General features: G+C 35.2%; 1 protein-coding gene across 1 annotated transcript; it reads right to left on the bottom strand.

The window, feature by feature from the left end:
- Nucleotides 1–2812: 2812 nt before the first annotated feature.
- On the bottom strand, nucleotides 2813–10063 carry LOC111195015 (collagenase 3-like). Its single transcript, XM_022681004.2, has 10 exons — nucleotides 9900–10063; nucleotides 9517–9758; nucleotides 8309–8457; nucleotides 7027–7155; nucleotides 6772–6933; nucleotides 5921–6050; nucleotides 4525–4655; nucleotides 4254–4413; nucleotides 3285–3388; nucleotides 2813–3175 (listed from the first exon to the last, which is right to left on the bottom strand). The coding sequence occupies exons 1-10, from the start codon at nucleotides 10002–10004 to the stop codon at nucleotides 3075–3077; spliced, it is 1413 nt and encodes a 470-aa protein (XP_022536725.2). The 5' UTR covers nucleotides 10005–10063; the 3' UTR covers nucleotides 2813–3074.
- Nucleotides 10064–15984: the final 5921 nt, after the last annotated feature.

The raw sequence follows: 15984 nt of genomic DNA, 5'->3' as shown, positions 1-15984 counted from the left end.
ATTAAGTCGCTTTGTATAAAAGCATCTGCTAAATGTAATTTAATTTAATAAGCATTACAAAATTTGTTCACAGCCAAACTGTTCCTATTATAGAAATCATCCCTTCCAGCCTGACACAGGTGTAGTAATTTATTAATCAGTGAAATTATCAGTGCACTTACTGCATCAAGAGGCTTTCATTCTGTAAACAACACAATTAACTGGCCTCAGGTGAGGAACAGACTTTCAGACGTCAGTCTGAGTCATGTCTATAGATTTTGCATTTTTGTGGCTGAATAAAAACTTCCTCTTCCTCCTGCAGTGTTTAGAATGCATCACAAGGACATTCTCCTTCAGTTAATTCACACTAGTACAGTAAAAACTAAATAGTTCCATTTAAGGCTCTCTGGTGCCCCTGTACTTTACTCATATGATGCATCCATAATTTGACTTAACCAATCATGAAGTGTCTGATTTTTTTGTCCTATTTGTCCCACAAAAAAAAAGCTATTTATTTATTTAACAAGAAAAATAAAAGACCAAAGACAATAAGGTATTAAGAGCTCCTTCCCGTGTGATGACTCTGGCTGTGTCCTATTACTTACTACACACTAATTGTATGACAACTAATACAGTATACTGTATATTAATCTTAATACAGGCAAAGTGCATACTTTTTGTAACTTTTTGTTAATTCAATGACAAGGAAGAAAAAAGCTGCAACATTATATGTTAATATAAGTTAAGCAAGAGTCTTACTCACACTCTCATTATTCATTAGGAAACCCAGATTAGGGCTGATGCTCACACCCAAGCATATTCATTTAAGGAAGTTAATTGTTATTTTTATTCATTCTTTCATTTAGGTTCGGTAAAATTTATCTTTACTTCTTACTTAATTAATCATGTAAAAAAAGGTTTTTCTTTATTTAAAGTAAATTACTTATTTAAATATTTATGTCACTGTACTGGTGTAGACAATGAATTCATGTACAATGTAAATAAAATAGCAACAAACTAGACAAGAAGCAGTAGGTTATATGTTTAATCAATGGCAATGACAAAAATAAATTTATAAAATAAGTAATAAAAAAAATACCTAATTTAAAATTTCTTTTTTTCTTTTTTTTTGAGAAAATACTATTAAGAATTATGTTAATATTAGTGGTGTAAATTGATTAAATTAAAACAAAATTCTGTAATTAATCATAATTAATCACACATTTTCCTCTTTTTAAGAGTAAACTTTTAATAATGGGTATTTAAATGTGTGTGTATGTGTGTGAAAGAGAGAGCTTTTTATAGGTATATGTTTGAGTAAAATGAACATACTAGTTACTACACACTAATTGTATGACAACTAATACAGTATACTGTATATTAATCTTAATACAGGCAACGTGCATACTTTTTGTAACTTTTTGTTAATTCAATGACAAGGAAGAAAAAAGCTGCAACATTATATGTGTTAATATGATGATGACATACATTACCAGTCACAAATCCGGACACACCTCTTTTCATTCTCATGTGTTTTCTTTCTTTTTATGATTTATTTACATTGTAAATGTAATATCCTGTGTTAAACAAACCGGCATATGTTTAATGTTAATTCTAATTCTAAGTATCACATTTATCTTTGAGGACAGATCTGTACACTCTTGGTATTTTAATGTCAGTGTCTTCATGAGGGAGAGTCACCTGGAATAGTTTTCTCACCGTCTTAAAAGGAAGGAGTTCCTGGAGGTGCTGAACGAAAGTTGCTGCTTTTCCTTCATGCTGTGAAGCTCCAGCTCATCCCAATTAAATCACCTCAAATCACCATCTCAGTTCATCAGATTTAGATCAGGGAATTGAGGAGGACTGTTATTGTTTTGATGTTTTTAATGTTTATCTACAATGTAGAACATAAATGAAATAATAAATCCACCTGTTTTCGTTTTACACCCCTTTTGGCAAATCCACCCTTTTTTGTTTCCCACGCGTTTTGGTAAATCCTCATCATCCTTATTTCCCAATCCATCCCAAAAGTATTTTTGGGATGAGAACAGAGAACAGGGTTCCACTGCTTCAGATATATATATATATGTGTGTGTGTTTATATATATATATATATATATATATATATATATATATTGTGGCGTGAGGAGGCGGGGGAGTTGTGGGTCCGCCCCACGCCAGAGCGCAAAGCCATGCCTGTCTCAGCTGGCCCGCATGAGGGCTGATTGAGCCGCCAGTTGAGACAGGCATTTATACTCAGCCTCCACCATCATTTGGGAGGACTTTGACTGGGGAGCTGAGGGCTGAGGCTGCACGGACTCGTATTTAGCCTTTAAAGTAAAACTAAGTAATTCTACAGACTCTAGAGCCCCATTGGGCTGAGTTATGTTTTGAGTTGTTTTTGGGTGTGGTGGAGGGCATTTAAAATAAAAGGTATGATTTGAGTTCATTTACTCCCCGTGTCTGTGTATCTCTGTGAGCTTCCTCCTTCCGGGTCACAGTGGTCACGCCCCTAACCCCAGGGGCCTACCACAATATATCTATATATATTTAATTTTTTTGTTTGTTTTTTTTAAGTAAAGTGAATGAGTAAGTGAAGTTTACATTGGATTGGAATTTATTTATACATCAATGAATTATTTCATTGTAATGTATTATTTGTATAAATACATGCTTTTTGTGATATATTTTAGTGAGAAAAGATGTACAGTACATGTAGGCCAAGAATATTATTTGTGTAAAAAAAAATAATAATTTTAGCATTCTTGATAAAAAATAAACAGTTCTTTATTTAAGCACAGTACCCAAATATAACAGAGCAAACAAAGACAAGTTTAAAATGATATATTTTTATTGATTTACTTTGTAAACAAGTCTGTTGAACATAATCAAATTTTACACAAAAGATATTGCATTGAAATCAATAGAAATACAGGTATGCAGATATGAGTAAGATTATAAATAAATTAAATAAAAAATTAAAGAATGTTGGCAGTAAAAAGCTCTGTAATATTTTAATCTATTCTAAAAACATAAATTAGCCTTTTTTTTGCAAAAAGATTGATGCACTCAGTGTGCCCCACAGATATAAACTACTAGCAGGGCAGGAGGTAGCTGTTACTGAGCACACGTGTGACTTTCTTGCTGGTTGGGCTGTACTCGAACACACGATTTCCACTGTAGAGGTAGGTCAAACCTGGAACATAAAGAAAATCTGACGTCAGGATCATCAATCTTCTCAATTATTGAACATTTTCACTACTTGAAAAGTTTAACTACGCCTGTAGATTTTGTTTTATACTGACCGTTGTGCTGGAATGCTGCAGTAATTTTTCCAGTGACCCCTGGGAATCCCTGCTCCACCAGTTTGGGGTATCCCTTGTCCATCACCTTCCTGCTTTCATCATAACTGCAGGGAATATTACAGTTGGTTAGATTTGTGTTTCTACCACATCATTAAGATCCGTGTTTAAGATCTCAGTCTGGGTTCACTCTATGCGATTTTAGGTCCCTATATGTGAACTGCTAAAAGACATGATCCACAAGCCTGCAGAGCAATTGGTAATTTGTTGAACCAGACAAATATCTAACATGTTTAATATCTGGACCTTTCAGCAACTTCTACAGCCAATGAGAGCGCAGGATACATGGTGAAAAAAAAGCCAAAGGTGGATTACGTTAACTGAGATAATCTGTCGTACCACCTTGGGATGCTTTATGTACCACCAGTGGAACCTGTGCTACAGTTTGAGAACCACTGACTCAGTGTAGTGTGAAAAATACAGCTCTTAAAAAAATTAAACCACTTAAAAATGAGTTTCTTTGATTTTACCAAATTGAAAACCTTTCGAATATAATCAAGAGAAGATGGATGATCACAAGCCATCAAACCAAACTGAACTGCTTAAATCTTTGCACCAGGAGTAAAGGCATAAAAGCAGTGTGTAAGACTGGTGGAGGAGAACAAGATGCCAAGATGCATGAAAACTGTGATTAACAACCAGGGTTATTCCAACTTTATGAACATGAATTTGTTGTTTTCTTTGCATTATTTGAGGTCTGAAAGCTCTGCATCTTTTTTATTATTTCAGCCCTTTCTCATTTTCTGCCAATAAATGCTCTAAATGACAATATCTTTATTTGGAATTTGGGAGAAATGTTGTCTGTGGTTTATAGAATAAAACAGTGTTCATTTTACTCAAACATATACCTATAAATAGCAATCTAAGTTGTGTTATGTGTGAACCAGGTATTACTGCCTCTATTAGACCTACCTGTAATAATAGTTGTCAGTGAAGAACAGGGTCTTGCGAGTGTTCTTATCATAAAGAGCAGCACTGATCTTCTTCACCTTCGTGGGCAGACCCAGGCTGCTGAGGCTCTTGGGATAACCCTGCACAAGGTCATATCCGAAGAGAGCCCAGACCTTCTGATCTGAAGAGCACAAGCACAGAATCATGATTATTTCTCTGCTGATGATGATTATATATTAATAAAAATATAACTCTATATGACATTATATTTGGTTTGGAAGTGTGGTTTTACCCTTGATGAGGTAGAGTTTGTCCTGTGCTGTGTTCTCATAAGCAGCGTCGATGTTGTCTGGAGCATCAGTCCAGAAGCTCTTGATCAGGTGTTGCTCGGCCTGGCCGCTCCCTGAAATGCGCCAGAAGAAGCTGAAGAAGAGAATTCAGGAGCAGATGGTCAGTCTTTGAGAATTCTTCAGATAAGATGGTTAGCGCTATGGTTTACTGTTGACTGGGCTTACTAAATACTGTATCTACAGTATTAGCTGGTGTTAACTAAGTGTGAGGTGTAAATTATGACATCATAATATTAAATAATAATGAATGGAATTGTACCTCAAAGCAAAGCTGAGACATAAAATTAAAATAGCTTTAAAAATTAACTTTCAACTGTTACCAAGAGTGAAAGGTCCCATGCACAGATCTACATATTTTAAAAAAGCTTCCAGTCACACAAAACTGCATTTTTGAACACTGACGTAACAAAACATGTATATTCATGACTAAATCTCAAATACCTCATTTACAGGTAACAGAGAAAACATTATAAGAACTTTTAATAAAGTTTAAAAAAGGTTTTAGGAATATTAGCCAGTAATGTGACAGAAGTAAAGTACCAAGAAAATTCATGTGATATACTAATAGCTTGCATTACAATGTTATTAGAACATTTCTCACATAAAAGTGCCAACTAAATGCGTAGTAACATTGTGGAAATGTTAAAACTAACATTTTTTAAACTAAAAATTAAAAATTACCAAAGACATTGAGGGAGGGAAAAATATCTGGACCCAGCCCACTAGTGAAAGCTTTTGGAGAGCCAATGAATTGGCTACTTTGACTGTTGACTTTGGAGAATATAAAAGCTAAAAGGATAGTTGATAATGCGATTCTGACAAGTAAGTGTCACTGTGGTAATAAGACTAAAAGCTAACACAGTTGACTAGTTTCAAACTCTTTAGGTAGATAACTTTACACCATGTCAACCAAAACAAGAGGAAGAAACAAGAGGACCGAAACACTATCTGGTAAGACTTTATTAAAGACCTCATAATTTAAAATAGAGAAAAAAATAATCTTATTCATCTGTTTGTGTTACAGTTATATAATAAGCTATGCCATGCTAAGCTAGGCTAGTCTAAGCTGATTGTGTGTGGGTCAACCAGCCAGGCAAAACAACAGAGTGGTAAATGCCTGTTCAGAAGTACGTCGTTAAAAAGATGTTGAAAAATTGTCAGTTCTGTTTATTGAAACTACGTTTTGTTTTAGTTGAAAGTAAATGGTGACAAGACGTCCTCACATGAACATATTTGTCACATAATTGATATTTATACATCAAATAACTACTTAAATTTACTCCATATATCAGTACATTCTTTGTCACCTTTAAGCTCGTTTATATATGTTTTTTGTACCTGTTCTTGAAGAAGATCTTCTCTCCTCTCAGTGTTGAGACGGCGTCCAGAACCAGGCTGGGGTCACAGGCGTCAGGGGTGACTGGAGGAGGTGGGGCGGGTTTGTCGGGGTTCACGTCAGTGTTTGGGCCTGGTGGAATTTTCATATATAAGTTGTTAGGAAATGTAGATATAATATATTTTAAAATCAGGAAACACTACCATCAATAACATGCCCATGTGCAGCCTGAATGACAAGACAAGACAAGACAAGATATCCATATACACCGCAGTTGTAAAGGGCATAGATGGACCAATCTGTGCAGTAAACACACACATACACAGTAGTGAGTACATTCAGGACACTTAGGAAGCAATAACAATGTAACTTGTTGGCTGGGGTGTTCTACTTAACCGATATTTGTGCACAGAGTTGCCAGGTTCGCAGTTTTCCTGCAAAATTGGGCTTGTTTAAAAAATGGGTGAAAATTCTGGGGTGGCAGGGTGCGTTTTTATGGGCTACTTTTAAAAATGTTAAAGAGGAGAGAAGAGAGTTTAGGAGGGGCAGGAAGAGAAAAGAGTACGTAAAAGTCATTACTATAATCACTACTATAATATCATTGTTACTATAAAATTGCATTGACAGGGATATAAAACTGTTATAAAAAAAAAAAACGCTAATGTTACAATATTATTAATGACTTTAAGGTAAAAAGCAAAGTCATACACTCATAGTTGTTCTGCTATTTGCTTCAAATGTGTGACAACCCAATATTTTGGGCTAGTTTAAGCTTCTAAAGGGCAAGTTTTTGACTGACTTTGGGCTGGATATTTTTGTTGGACCTGGCAACCCTGCTTGTACAAGAACTCACCATAGAGAGACTGGATTCCGTTGACGTCGTCTCTGGGCAGGACGAACGTGTTTGGGTCTCTGTAGCTGTATGTTGGGTACATCAGAGCTCCGGGGTCGCTGGAGTGAGAGAGACCCAGCGAGTGTCCGAATTCATGAGCAGCAACCAGGAACAGAAGATACCCTAAAGAGAGAGAATGTGATGTTATCAAATGTTAAAAAGTTGTATCTTTTTAAACTTTGTTTCATCAATAATCTGTTCTGTGTAAAGTTGTACCTTTAGTGGAGCTGGAGGTGAAAAGTTCATCCTCATCAAAATGTGCGTCTCCACCAATACCAGCAGAGGGAGCGAAAGCATGAGCCAGAGTTCCACCTGGTCCATCGAATGGGTAGTAATCACCATGAGCTGAAAATAAAGAACAATGTAGAATTTTATAAACAATAGTATTTTATTGATCAGATTTTACATAAAAACTGTGAATATTTCTTCTATATTTTAATAAACATTGCTGCAGTTTTATAGCTTTTATTGTTTACATGTGAAAGTATTAGCATTAAAAAATTCGGAAATTACTAATAAACATATTATTAATAATTACACTTAAGTTCTAATGGCTAAAAGAACAGGCTACATCATTCTGGCTAACCCAGAGCCACTGGGTCAGTCCACTACTCTGTAAATGATCATAATACAAATTGCAATCAGATCTGAGGCACATTAAATAAGGTACATGTGCTGCTGTTTACTGAAATAATGTATCTTTAGAAATGCTAGCTTAAGTAAACTTGATGATTAGGTATAGTGTAGGAATTTATAAACTTTATAGTGTGAGTAATAGTATAATTCTCATTTACTAATACAATCATACAAAATTAATATAACTTAAGGGTGTTTAAATCTACTAAAACACTGAATATACAGCTCTGGAAAAAAGAGACCCCTTAAAAATGTATTTTAAAAGTATTTTTGATTTTACCTAATTGAAAACCTCTGGAATATAGTCAAGAGGAAGATGGATGATCACAAGCCATCAAACCAAGCTGTACTGCTTGAATTTTTGCACCAGGAGTAAAGGCATAAAGTTATCCAAAAGCAGTGTGTAAGACTGGTGGAGGAGAACATGCCAAGATGCATGAAAACTGTGATTAAAAACCAGGGTTATTCCACCAAATATTGATTTCTGAACTCTTAAAACTTTATAGTATGAATTTTCTTGTGTTATTTGAGGTCTAAAAGCTCTGTTATTTCAGACATTTCTCATTTTCTGCAAATAAATGCTCTAAATGACAATAATTTTGTTTGAAATATGGGTGAAATGTGAAAATAGCCAAATCAGAGAAACTAATTTAGAAACTAAAGTGGTTTCTTATTTTTTTTCCAGAGCTGTATATTAAACCATTACAACCCAAATGAACAGAGATTAAACTATAAAAGATTTGCATTAATAAAAAAAACTTTCTGTAGGCCTACTTGCTTCTTTGTAGAAGTTTTCAATGTTATATAAATCTGTTTTTACTAGAATTGTATAAAAAGTAGAAAAAGGGAGAAATGAACTCACATCCTGCTCCAAAGGAGATCATGATGTCGGCGTCACCGCTGGAGATGCGGGTGAATTTGAGAGGAGTGACGCGAGCCCAGACCTGCAGAGCTTTCCCTAAAACTCTGTCCACCTCAGCCTGAGACAGGTCTGGAGTGTAGTTCACAATCCTGAAGACACAGAACAGAAACAATATGTATTTACATTATTAATTTACAATATGTAAACATATATCAATAATCTTTTTATGTCCTCAATATTGCCCATTGTGTTTAGTTTGCATGAAAAGCCTCTTAACATGAGTGAGACAATGTGTTGACTCTATATTAATGATATTAAAATATCATTATATTAAACCTTTTAGACATGAGTTATCTTGAGTGATGAAAAAAAAGATCCAAGATCCAATTAACTAAAAAATGATTTTTGTCCATTGCATTGGAAGCCTGTGTGTAAGAGTACATATTTTATATTGACTTTTTATTTCATAAACCATCCCTAAACAGTAAAATCACATTAAATTAGTACAAAAAATGAGCTGTAATTTAAATTATTAAAAGTTCACTGCCCTTTAAATGGTGTAACTGTATTATTATGCTGGAGTATTATATCTCTGTATTATATCTGTTGCACAAAATGTTTTTTTTTTTTTTTTAAATGACTTATAAAATGAGGTTAATCTCAATATTTCTGAGACAATATACAGATAGTTACAGCTCTGGAAAAAAATAAGAGACCACTTCAGTGTCTGAATCAGTTTCTCTGATTTTCCTGTTTATAGGTATATAGTTGTGTAAAATGAACATTGTTGTTTTATTCTATAAACTACGGACAACATTTCTCCCAAATTCCAAATAAAATTTGTCATTTAGAGCATTTATTTGGCGAAAATAAGAAATGGCTGAAATAACAAAAAAGATGCAGAATTTTCAGACCTCAAATAATAAAGTTCATATTCATAAAGTTTTAAGAGATCAAGAAATCAATATTTGGTGGAATAACCCTGGTTTTTAATCACAGTTTTCATGCATCTTGGCATGTTCTCCTCCGCCAGTCTTACACACTGCTTTTGAATAACTTTATGCCTTTACTCCTGGTGCAAAAATTCAAGCAGTTCAAATCTAAGAAACTCATAATTTTTAAGTTGTCTCTTATTTTTTTCAAAGCTTTATTTCAAAAAAGGTTTTTGTCATTTGTCTTATATATATATATAATAGACATGTTCTCACCTGTATGTCAGCTGGTTCTTCTGCCATTTGAGACCTTCTCCGAAGGTGGTGTACTGAGCAACTTCTGGAACTCCACAGCGGGGCTTCTTCATCACCTGCAGGGTCTCCTGGTCCACGGTTCCTGTCACTGTGAGTCCGAAAAACTTCTGCATCTCAGCGATTTTCTCACTCATATGATTGGTCCTGCCTTTGGAGTGAGGTCCTGTCTGCTCTGTCAAGTTGTAGAACTTCTTCAGGTAACTCTGAAAAAAACAAAACAATTGAGATTTAAGAGTTAAATTGCAGGGTTTTTTTTTTTTTTATCATTTATGGTTATTATATAACAACAAGTTCTCCATCCTGAACATAAAAAAAACAATATGAAGTTACAGAAGTTACAGTACCTGGATGAGAGCATCATCGTTATCAGCCTGGCGTGAAATCGGACCTGAGTGGACGGCCACCACAAACAAGCCGAGGAGAATGCAGAGCCGGTAGTAGGGCTTCATGTTGCCTGGTACTGCTGCTGCTGCTGGTGATGCTGCTGATGGTGCTGAACTCCAGACGGAGGCTTAAATACTCTTAGGACGCTGCTGGTACATTGAGCAACAGGCTTAGTCATTGCCTCAGACTATTAAATTTAATAGATGTGTTGACACCCTTTCGCCGAAACAGCTCTCTCCAGACAGATGTGTAGGAAGCTATAGGGATGTTCCAGTTGTTTACTGTATATCCCTGTGTCCTTTTACGGGCAACATAATGTGTGTATTTCCTCCTCACACTCTGTTAACCAAAAATTATTTCTTATAAGTCCAAAACATGAACATTAAAAAAAAAACTAAAGTTCTTTAAACATAAAAAATATGTTAAACTGCATTAATCATGTGAAAATGTTATACCCCTGAGGGTGAAGTTAAAAAAAAAGTAAATTTGTAGCTTCAAATCTGAAAGGAAAAATATTTTTAAATCATTATAGCAAGTGTAGTAAAGAAAATGTTCCATTTAATGTTTTTGGTTTGATGTTCTATACTTTTTTGGTATATATTTTTTGGTATAATATTTTCTCATTTTAACTAAAATAATTTTAATGTCCAGTTATTGATTTTCTTTACAATTTTAATATTACAATATGTTCATCAGTTCGTCAAATATGCAAAAAGTTGTACCCTGAAAGTAAGCCCACACTTTGTCAATCTCATAGCTTCATTACATTTTATAATTAATCAATAATATACTTGAGGTTCGTGCTATAACGTGTATAGCACAGCAGTGCCAATTTTACACATTACAGCACGAACCTCGAGTGTATTATTGTGATTATACCACAGTTCCATTATCACTGTTTATTAAAGAAAATTGAGTTAAAGAGGACGAGATAATACGATCTGTTTGGTTATAAACACTCCGCGAGTTAAAATAGTTCCATTTCTGCTCTGTTTGTAGCTGTGCTTTTTGGCTTGTAAGAGCTGCATCGTTGCTAGGTTACCTGTATGTGGCGAAGTAATACATGGAGAGCTTTGGTTACAGTGCATTACCAGTTGATAATGGCATTTATAGAAGACCTCCCAGCCAATCACATTGTAGGGTCGGAACTAACTGTGGTAAAATTTAATTAACAGCAATTTCATAGGCCCCAGGATAGGGCCTAAAGATTACCAGCAGTTTCTGCATTATTAGAATAGCTAGGTTTTAAAGGGTTGCTTGCTTATGGATGCTGATTGTTGGGACATGGTTTGAGAAAAGCTTCATCCCAAATCACCATCTTAGTTGATGAGGTTTAGGTCAGGGGATTGTGAAGGACAAGCACTTTTTTACTGTTTAATACAAAATTGCATGTGTCTTTTTGTGGCTTCAATATTAATCTACAATGCAGAAAATAAATTAAATAAAGAAATAAAGAAAAACATTGAATGAGATGGTGTGTCCAAACTTTTGACTGGTATGTATATATTTTATGTATTTTTATATTATATATTTTTAAATGCACTACTTATACAAAAAAAATAAACTAATGAATGGAATTTCAAGTTTCATAGTTAAACTTATACCTTTTGGAGATCAATAGCAGCAATTTCTACATTCAACTTTTGCGTTCCATATATGTAAAAATTTATATTATATATATATATATATATATATATATATATATATATATATATATATATATATATATATATATATTATGTGCAGTATAAAAAAATAAAAATAAAACAAAGACAGAGGTCTGAAGGTGCTGTGATCTCAGTAAAGAGGAAAAAGTCAGTTTGAAGGATTACACCTAAAAAAAATATATTTTTATTTGTTTATTTGTTTGTTTATATGTATTTTTTTATGTAAAGCCAAATAGAAACAAAACAAGCAGGAGTTGGTTATGTAAGAAGGATAATGAGTTCTTCTCTCAGTGTAACAACCAGCACGCATCCACATAATCTGGGACAGATCACACGTCCAAACATGTCAGAACAGCATCTTTAAGGAAGTGACTCAATGATTCGCTATGTTGTTTTGGATCTGAATCACTGTCTTCTGTTACAGTAAAGCTCTGGTCATCACTGTACAGCTTCTGTATCATTTGGAGTTTACGCTCTGATAGACATCTTTAAAGCTGAAGCTCATATGTCCGTCACATGCCACACGTCACGCGTCTCACGTCTCACATCAACTGGTCTGATCTGGATTTTATGGGAAACACAAAACAGAATCATCATTAAGTGGCACCCTGTTTTCACTGACCCAGGTTAAAGGAGATCTCTGGTGTAAAATTGACTTTTGTTGTAGTAAAACATGATAAAATGTACTTACCTCCGTTCTCACACAGCTTTCCGAAATTCAGTAATTTTAACAGTTTGTCCAAAAATCCTTGGGTGAGTGGGTGAAAAATTTGCACTGATAAATCGCTTTTTCCACCGTTTTCCAGCCACTCAAAGTAGCTCCACACTTCCTTGCTAGAATCCAAAGAGCACTGACATTTAAACGAGGCATTAATAACTTAAAAAACACTGTTTACATCCCATGACGCTATCTTCAGTTCCGAGTGCCACCATATTTGTACTGATAATGACTTAGACATAAACTCCGCATAGCCTGCCTTCTGGCACCGGATGCTACATATATATATATATATGCTATATGCTATATATATATATATATAGAGAGAGATGTGTGGGTACGAGAGAGAAGCACGTAGCGCATGTGTAAAAGCAAAAAGATACATGAATTCCGGTTTGACTGTTCACATTCATGTCACATGTCTGTGGATCGTATGTGTTTCTGATTCAGGAATACATATGAAAGTGATTCAAATCTGAATAGAATAAATTGGATTTGGTATGTTCACACAGGCATGAAAAAATCAGATCTGAGCCACATTGATTCACTTCATCCTGGTAATTTGAACATAACCATAATGGTGATGTAAAATCCTATAATATAACTCCTTAGTTATAATATAATTATCTTAGTTCACATGCTTCTTTCACTTTTAGATGCTAGTTAAATATAGGGGTTGGACAATGAAACTGAAACACCTGTGATTTTAGTGTGGTAGGTTTCAACGCTAAATTGGATCAGCCTGGTGGCCAACCTTTATTCATCATTAATTGCACATTGCACCAGTAAGAGCAGAGTGTGAAGGTTCAATTAGCAGGGTAAGAGCACAGTTCTGCTCAAAATATTGCAACGCACACAACATTATGGGTGACATACCAGAGTTCAAAAGAGGACAAATTGTTGGTGCACGTCTTGCTGGTGCATCTGTGACCGAGACAGCAAGTCTTTGTGATGCATCAAGAGCCACGGTATCCAGGGTAATGTCAGCATACCACCAAGAAGAACCAACCACATCCAACAGGATTAACTGTGGACGCTGTAAGAGGAAGCTGTCTGAAAGGGATGTTCGGGTGTTAACCCGGATTGTATCCAAAAAACATAAAACCACGGCTGATCAAATCACAGCAGAATTCAATGTGCACCTCAACTCTCCTGTTTCCACCAGAACGGTCTGTCACCACAATAAATTATTGTGGTTTAAAACCAGGTGTTTTAGTTTCATTGTCCAACCCCTGTATTTCTGAGCTTGTCCAAAATTGCATGTGTAAAGCATGTCCTTTACTGGTGGCTCAAAGTGTGATTTACACTTTGACTTTTAACTACACCCTGCGCAAGTTTCCTTGTGATGCCTTGTGATAAAATACAGTCAGCGAGACTCTTTCTCTTTCTCCTTCTTATGACTCTTGCTGGGATACTCCTGACTCAGCTTTCTGCTTGGCAGTCATATGAGGGTTTTGACGTGTCTGTAGTAGCAGCATATAAACAGTTCCCTCCGAGAGTTTCCCTGATCTTACACATTTCATCTTGACCTAATAAAGGCAAAGTGTGTTCATGTTGCAGCCTGGCATTGCTTCAGCTGCTGCCACTCCCTCGACAAATAAAAGCATAATCATCCCATGGCCCTGCCTAAATTGGGATTAGTATGGCCAGTGATTTGTAAAACTTTACTCTATGAGGTGGAAAAATGACAGAAGAAAAGGGAAGGATCGAATAGAATGAAGACCTTATTTGTGAGGGAAAAGACAGATAAGCATTATGAGTCATTATTAGCATCTCATAACTTTCTATTTATCATATTTATAAGACTTAAAACTACACATAAATCATATTTTATCAGCTTAATCACTTTTTTATGTCCTGTCATGCATGTGTCACAGCAAGCTACAGAACAGGGGGGACAATAGGGTGGACAAATGTGGCAAAAAATGCCATTTGATCTAGTCTCGATCCGACCCATCTTTCAAATATACCTCTATTTAATTAAGCTAAACTGCAAAGCTAAAGCTAAAGGTGATGCTCCAAGCTGCTTACACATACGGTAATGTGCAGCGTTCACTGCTCACATCTGCAACACAATCTGCGCTGCAAATCCAATTAAAAACACTGTGTTTGAAAGTGCAGAAACCAAAAAGTGTAAAATCGGTCTTTTATACTAAGAAAGTTAAGTTCTTATTTAAAAATCCTTACAACCAAGCTAAGATATTTAAAATAAAGTAAAAAAAAAGTTTCCTCTATCCAATTTATCATGCATTCTTATTTAGGATTATTTACAGGGGTTGGACAATGAAACTGAAACACCTGTCATTTTAGTGTGGGAGGTTTCATTACTAAATTGGAGCAGCCTGGTGGCCAATCTTCATTAATTGCACATTGCACCAGTAAGAGCAGAGTGTGAAGGTTCAATTAGCAGGGTAAGAGCACAGTTCTGTTTAAAATATTATGGGTGACATTATGGGTGACATACCAGAGTTCAAAAGAGGACAAATTGTTGGTGCACGTCTTGCTGGAGCATCTGTGACCAAGACAGCAAGTCTAATGTATCAAGAGCCACAGTATCCGGGGTAATGTCAGCATACCACCAAGAAGAACCAACCACATCCAACAGGATTAACTGTGGACGCTGTAAGAGGAAGCTGTCTGAAAAGGATGTTCGGGTGCTAACCCGGATTGTATCCAAAAAACATAAAATCACGGCTGCTCAAATCATGGCAGAATTCAATGTTCACCTCAACTCTCCTGTTTCCACCAGAACTGTCCGTCACCACAATCAATTATTGTGGTCTAAAACCAGGTGTTTCAGTTTCGTTGTCCAACCCCTATACTTTGTTATGATTGGAGCAGGTAGGAGGGGCAGTGGTTCATGGGTCTATCTATCTCAGTTTGCAATGTATTTTGTCTATTTATTGATTTATTTTATTAGCTTGCAAAAAGTTGGCCAAATAACAGCAATAAAAACACTGAAAATGCAATCTCAAAGCCAGTACACTAGATGGCGACAGTAAAGGCAAATCTGATTACTGTTTGTCCAACTGTCTGTTGAGTCAATGAGTCAAATGTGTGACACAGTCATTCCTCCCTTCTCTAAACTAATTTACACAATAAAACTTTTTTATTTTATTTTACTAATTTTTAAATTAACCCACATAATTAACTAGATGTAAACAATGTAATTTTTCCAACTCAATTATAATTTAAAAGTTAAAAAAAAAGTTTTTTAATTAGTCTTTTTCTTTGTTTGTTCTTGTTGTGATCCATGTAAGTCAAGATTAAGATAAAATAATTTAACATTATATTGCAGTTATTTATTCGTTTTAATTACAGTGTTTATTAACAAATTAACTGTATAATGTTAGAGGTATCGAGATCCTCCCACCCTCTCTCTCTCTCTCTCTCTCTCTCTCTCTCTCTCTCTCTCCGTCTCCCTCTCTCTCTCACACACACACACACACACAGACATACACACGCTACTTAAGACACTCTGGCCACAACATTGCAACCATGATGCACAGTCATATATATCTGCACTGTTATGTTCTTATAATAACCAGTTTCCCTGGTTATTGTCGTTTTCAGACCTTCAGATTGAATATTTGTGCTTGGCATTGTAAAATAATTAGGATAGATTAGTTTGATAGATCAATCTTACATCACTTTAAAATG

The sequence above is a fragment of the Astyanax mexicanus genome, chromosome 20, assembly GCF_023375975.1.
Source record: "Astyanax mexicanus isolate ESR-SI-001 chromosome 20, AstMex3_surface, whole genome shotgun sequence".
NCBI lineage: Eukaryota > Metazoa > Chordata > Actinopteri > Characiformes > Acestrorhamphidae > Astyanax > Astyanax mexicanus.
The sequence above is the reverse complement of the archived record's forward strand: the minus strand, read 5'-3'. Positions and strand labels throughout refer to the sequence as shown.

What these genes read in the sequence shown, in the direction of transcription:
- LOC111195015 (XM_022681004.2), bottom strand. Translation starts at nt 10,004, where the DNA reads ATGAAGCCCTACTACCGGCTCTGCATTCTCCTCGGCTTGTTTGTGGTG. An exon ending in CACCTCCAGCTCCACTAAAG is followed by an intron (nt 6,934 to 7,026) that starts GTACAACTTTAC and finishes CTCTCTCTTTAG; the next exon opens with GGTATCTTCTGTTCCTGGTT. An exon ending in CAAACTCTACCTCATCAAGG is followed by an intron (nt 4,414 to 4,524) that starts GTAAAACCACAC and finishes TGTGCTCTTCAG; the next exon opens with ATCAGAAGGTCTGGGCTCTC.